The 6,548-nt window shown below is 36.7% G+C and overlaps 1 protein-coding gene across 1 annotated transcript; it reads right to left on the bottom strand.

Annotated features, from left to right (window-relative positions):
* Positions 1–4,969: 4,969 nt before the first annotated feature.
* Positions 4,970–5,818, bottom strand: LOC108455549 (uncharacterized). The gene is made up of 2 exons (XM_017754095.1): positions 5,755–5,818; positions 4,970–5,523 (listed from the first exon to the last, which is right to left on the bottom strand). Exons 1-2 carry the CDS (start codon positions 5,816–5,818, stop codon positions 4,970–4,972), a joined length of 618 nt encoding a protein of 205 aa, XP_017609584.1.
* Positions 5,819–6,548: the final 730 nt, after the last annotated feature.

Genomic DNA, 6,548 nt, shown 5'->3' with positions numbered 1-6,548 from the left:
ATGTAAATATTTTTCACGTATATATCCTATTTTAAAGTTATTTATGTGTATAATATATTTCTTTTGAAAACCATATTTTAAATCATACCACTTATTTATTGTATACACTTATATATTATCCTTATGTATTTTTTTATATATATATTTTTTACCTATATAACTTAAATATTTACTTTGTTTTTCATACATTATTAATTTCATTTTTTTCCTTTTGTTACATTATACATAGAGTGATCATGGGCAGGCGGCCTGCCCAAAGCCCGCCTAAAAATGGGAGGTTTGGGTAAAAATATAGGCCTGAAAAATGGGCTTGGGTAAAAAACGAGGCCGTTTAGAAAATGGGTCGGGCCTCGGGTAAGTTTTTGACCGGGCCGACCTGGCCCGACCAGCCCAAATCAATTATATATTAATATATTTTTTTTATTTTTAAAATTATTTTAAATTTTTAATATAACTATTTTTATTATATTGTTAATTTGTGTATTGTTTTAAGAATTGTTTTAGTATTATTTTTATTTGTTTTAATATTTGTTTTATGTTTTTAAATATATTTGATTTATTATATTTTTAATTTTTATTTAATAAAATAAGAAAAAAATTTAATATGGGCCGGGCTCGGGCTTAGTAATTTTATTTCGGGCCGGGCTTGGACAAAATTTTAGGCCCATATTTAGGGCCGGGCCGGGCCCGAGCCTAGTAGACGGGCCTAAAATTTTATCTTGGCCCTGCCCAAACCCGGCTCGGCCCATGATCACCTCTAATTATACATAGAATAATTGTATTTAATTGTTGGATGTATTAAGTGAGGTTGTACTTTGTGTATATTATTTCATATTCTTTAACCTTTTTTTATATATACGTTTTGTTGCCATGCATTAATTTTTTTTTTAAAACAAATAAACATATTTCTTGAGCAAATTTCTAATTTTCTACCATTCAAAAAAATTCTGAAATAAGACAATATCCAATATTTGGGGAATTCGGAAAATCGTGCTCAATCGTACTAGGTATGATTTTTCTGATGAACTAAATATTTGGATAACCTTTTTATTTTAGTATGTGAGTTTTCAAAAGTCAAAAATCAATCGCATTTTAAAGGTATAAGGGATCGTATCCAATCGTACTGGGTATGAAACTGCATATATTTGAAACGAGAGAATTTTGACTACTAATTTAAACTATTTAAACATTTTAAAAAGAGTCATACTTTGGAAAATCTTTTCTTTTGATATAAGGATAGCATCAAATCAATTTGGTACCAATTTTTGGGCGTAATGAGGGTGCTAATCCTTCCTCATGCGTAACCGACTCCCGAACCCACTTTTTGATTTTTCATTAATAAAACATTTTAGTAGGTGACCCAATCACACCTAAATAAAGGGATTGGTGGCGACTCCACATTTTCGTTTTAAAAAGTCGATCCCCATTGTTTTCAAAATAAAAAGGGTTTCGACAACTGCCCCTCTTTGCTCATTGTCGTGTAATGAGAATAGAGCAAAGACTTCAAATAGGACCAATTTTACCCTGGTTTTGCTGAAATCTGACTGTAAGGAAATAGGACTGGTGACTTAAATCTGCTCCATTGCCAGTACATGAAGATAAGATTTGTCATCCCCGATCTGCTCCGCTACTACTTAGGGAGATAAAATCTTCAATTCTCAGCCTGCTTCCTTGCTACCTCAAGAAGATGAGACTCATTCTTCAACCTGCTCTCTTGCTACTTCAGAGAGATAAGGCTTAAGGCTTAAATCTGCTCCATTGCCGATACATAGAGATAATATTAGCCATCTGTGAAGATCTGCTCCCCTGCAACTTCAGGGAGATAGAATCTTCAATCTTCGGTCTGCTTCTTTGCTACCTCAAGAAGATAAGACTCATTCTTCAACTTGCTCTCTTGCTACCTCAGAGAGATGAGGTTAGTGGTAAAATCTGCTCCATTGCCGATACACGGAGATAAGATTCACCGTCTTCGATTTGCTCCACTACTGTTTAGGGAGATAAAACCTTCAATCTTCAGTCTGCTTTCTTGCTACCTCAGAAAGATAAGACTCAATCTTCAACTTGCTCTCTTGCTACCTCAGAGAGATAAGGCTTAAGGCTTAAATCTGCTCCATTGCCGATACATGGAGATAAGATTAGCCATCTGTGAAGATCTGCTCCGCTGTAACTTCAGGGAGATAAAATCTTTAATTCTCAGTCTGCTTCATTGCTACCTCAGGAAGATAAGACTCATTCTTCAACCTACTCTCTTGCTACCTTAGAGAGATAAGGCTTGGTGGTAAAATCTGCTCCATTATCGATACATGGAGATAAGATTCACCATCTCCAAAGATCTACTCCACTGCAACTTCAGGGAAATAAGATCTTCAATTTTTACCAATGTTGCTACACTGCCCTCTGGGGGACCTATCCTGTAGACTTCATTTTATATGCACATGCTTATGCCAAATAATTAGGATGCTATGATCGAAATGACCCAATGCTCCTAACTAAATGTGTTATGAATAATATATGCAGAAATGAGGATGATTCCATTTTAACAATTTAGGGTATCGTCACTCGTTGCTCATTAATATGCTGTTACTGACGTATTTGCTCAACCATCATCTTGAAGGGGTATCCCAAAGAAACAACCTATCTCGTCTGGCGAGCTTGCCCCACTGTAATTCCAACGTCCCTTCTACTACTCTTTTTGAGACAAAACATTGCAACTCATAGTTGAATTTTCCTTTGTTTAATCTACTACCTTACTCCTCAGGTGTTATAGCCAAGTGTGCATTTTTGCTCTTTGTATGAGTACAAAATGTCCTTTCCCTTTTCTCGAGAATAAAATTGTATCATCAATACTATATCTTGCCTGTTCGCTCTATCATCATTTTGGATAGAGATCTCAAAAAGGCGATTCATCCAAATATATCCTTGAACTTGAGCATATTCTAAACAATTATTCCACCTCAGATTCTTGTATTATCTAGAAACTCCTAGAATAATATGCAAAACTTCTATTGTGAAAACATCACTAGTTCATTCATCATTATGTCAATGCAACATGCTTGCAATCAAATCGTGATAATGAACAAGAATGGAATTAATCTTGAATTCAAAGTAAATTATCAAAAGAACAACAATAGCCATTAATTTGGGAATGTATATCTTGAAAAAGTAAGGATAATTCAAAGATAACCAATTTACTGAACATGAAGACTAGGTACCCTTGTTATCACAACCTGAGCTTCTCTGTACAAACTTCTTGAAGACCAATTCAAGCTCGACATGTGTTTTAGATATCAGAAGCACTTTGTCAATACCCCAAGATGCAACATATCCCCTTCATGGTTAATTCCAGTATATCAAGATCACAACCTCCTCACTTTGGATCCATATTTGAGCTGCCCTTTTTGGGTTTTCAACTCAAATTCCCTTTAGTCACAAGGCGCCCTTTGCGGGTTTTCACCTTGGCCTCTCTTTTTTATCTTTTTCTTTCTTTTTTATTATTGGGTCTCAAAGCTCCCTTTGTGGGTTTTCACTTTGGCCCTTTCCATTTTTATTCGAGTCCCAAAGTACCCTTTGCGGGTTTTCACTTTGGCCCATTTTTTTTTATTTTAAGAAGTCTCAAAGCACCTTTTGTGAGTTTTCACTTTGGCTTCATTCCCTTGTCAAGTGTAGTACCTTTTGACTGAATCCGAGTTCACCGGATTAGACAAATTTCTTCCATCCATTTCAGCTAGAATTAATGTACCACCGGAGAAAGCTTTCTTCACCACATAAGGCCCCTCCCAATTCAGCATCCATTTTCCTCTGAAATCCTTTTGTATGGGGAGAATCTTCTTTAAAACCAAATCTCCCTCATGAAATTCTCTTGGGCGGACCTTTTTATCATAAACCCGCATCATTCTTTTTTGATACATCTGTCCATGCTGAATAGCCTTTAGCCTCTTTTCCTCAATCAAGTTCAACTGATCATAACGAGATTGTATCCATTCTGCTTCATCTAACTTCAATTCTGACAAAACTCGAAGAGAAGGTATCTCCACTTCAATGGGTAGAACTGCTTCTATTCCATAGACCAATGAGAAAGGTGTTGCCCCAGTAGAAGTTCTGACAGATGTTCGATAAGCATAAAAAGCAAATGGCAACTTCTCATGCCAATCTTTGTAAGTTTCAGTCATTTTCCCCACAATCTTCTTAATATTTTTGTTAGCTGCTTCCACTGCCCCATTCATCTTCGAGCGATACGGTGATGAGTTATGATGTCTGATCTTAAACTGACTGCAAACCTCCACTATCGTACTATTGTTCAAGTTCAGTGCATTATCAGATATGATTTTCTCAGGCATTCCATATCGACATATAATTTCCTTCTTAAGAATCTACTGACTGTCGATTTAGTTACATTGGTATACGAAGTAGCTTCCACCCACTTGGTAAAATAATCAATGACCACAAAAATGAAACGATGCCCATTTGAAGCCTTTGGTGAAATTGGCCCTATGACATCCATGCCCCACATGGAAAACGGCAATGGAGAAGTCATAACATGCAAAGGCGAGGGAGGCACATGAATCTTATCACCATAAATTTGACATTTATGACATTTTTTGGCATAATTGATGCAGTCTCCTTCCATGGTTGACTAATAATATCCAAACCTCATAATTTGTCTGGCTATTGTGAACCCATTGGCATGCATTCCACAAACACTTTCGTGTATTTCTTCTAAGATTTTCTTGGACTCCACGGCATCCACACATCTCAAAAGTACCTGATCTTTCCTTCTTTTGTACAGGATCTCTCCATCTAGAACATAATCGCAGGCAAGCCTTCTCAATGTTTTTTTGTCATTCTCCGTGGCTTGATCTGGATATTCACGGTTTCTCATATATCGCAATATATCCTGATACCAAGGATGATTACCTCTTTCTTCTTCCTCTATATTATAACAATAAGACGGGGCCTCATAAATACTCATCTAAATGGGCTTCACATCCTCTTGTCTGCTTACTTTGATCATAGAAGCCAAAGTAGCCAAAGTATCTGCCATTTGGTTTTCATCACGCAGGAGATAATTGAAAGTAATATCATCAAACTCTTCAACTAACCCCAACACCAGCCTTCTATAATTGATTAGCTTGGAATCTCTTGTCTCCCATTCACCTCGAAGTTGGTAAATTACCAATGCAGAATCTTCATATACTTCCAATGATTTGATCTTGCGCTCTACAGCTGCTCTGCGCCCCATGATACATACTTCATATTCTGCCATATTATTCGTACAATAAAAATCCAATTTACATGTGAATGGATAATGATCTCCACCTGGGAATACTAGAACTGCCCCAACTCCATTACCCACAGCATTTGAAGCTCCGTCAAAATTCAATTTCCAACAGTGACTTTTTGTATTGTCCTCTTCAGCAGCTGCTACATACACTATCTTTTCATTGGGGAAGTCAAAATTCAAGGGCTCATAATCTTCTAGAGCTCGACTAGCCAGAAAATCTACTATTGCGCTCCCCTTTACAGCTTTTTAACTCATGTAGATTATATCAAATTCAGAAAGTAAAATTTTCCACCTAGCCATCCTTCCATTCAAGGCATTTGACTCCATCATATACTTTAAAGGATCCAACTTTGAAATTAGCCAGGTTGTATGATACAACATATATTGCCTCAATCTTCGTGCTGTCCAAACCAAAGTGCAATACAATTTTTCTATTGGTGAATATCTCAATTCACACTCAGTGAATTTCTTACTGAGGTAATATATTGCCCTTTCCTTTCTGCCTGACTCGTCATGTTGACCAAGCACACATCCCATTGATTACCAAACACTGTTAAATACAATATCAACGGCCTGTCTGAACTTGGAGGTGATAATACTGGAGGACTTGACAAATATTCTTTAACTTTATCAAAAGCCTTTTGACATTCATCATCTCATTCTCCTGGATTATGCTTTTTAAGAAGACGGAATATAGGGTCACACTTCTCTGTTAATTGAGAAATAAACTGCACAATGTAATTTAGTCTTCCGAGGAAACATCGAACTTCTTTTTGGGTGCGTGGTGGAGGCAACTCTTGTATGGCCCGAACTTTGTCTGAATCAATCTCAATTCCCTTCTCACTAACCAAAAAGCCTAATAGCTTTCCAGATCTAGCCCCAAAAGTATATTTTGTGGGATTAAGCTTTAACTGAAACTTTCTCAATCTCATGAACAGCTTTCTCAATACTTCGATATGCTCTTTTTCAGTTCGAGATTTGGCTATCATGTCGTCAACATACACTTCGATTTCCTTATGCATCATATCATGAAATAAAGTCACCATAGCTCTTTGATAAGTTGCTCCGGCATTCTTTAATCCAAATGGCATCACCTTGTAACAGAACGTGCCCCACAAAGTTATGAAGGTAGTCTTCCCCATGTCTTCAGGATGCATCTTTATCTGATTATACCTCGAGAAGCTATCCATGAAAGAAAACAACGAGTAGCTAGTCGTATTGTCTACCAGCGTATCAATATGAGGCAAAGGGAAATTGTCTTTTGGAC

Source organism: Gossypium arboreum, chromosome 9 (assembly GCF_025698485.1).
Source record: "Gossypium arboreum isolate Shixiya-1 chromosome 9, ASM2569848v2, whole genome shotgun sequence".
In the NCBI taxonomy this organism is placed as follows: Eukaryota; Viridiplantae; Streptophyta; class Magnoliopsida; order Malvales; family Malvaceae; genus Gossypium; species Gossypium arboreum.
Note: the sequence above shows the minus strand (reverse complement) of the source record. Positions and strands in the feature narration are given on the sequence as shown.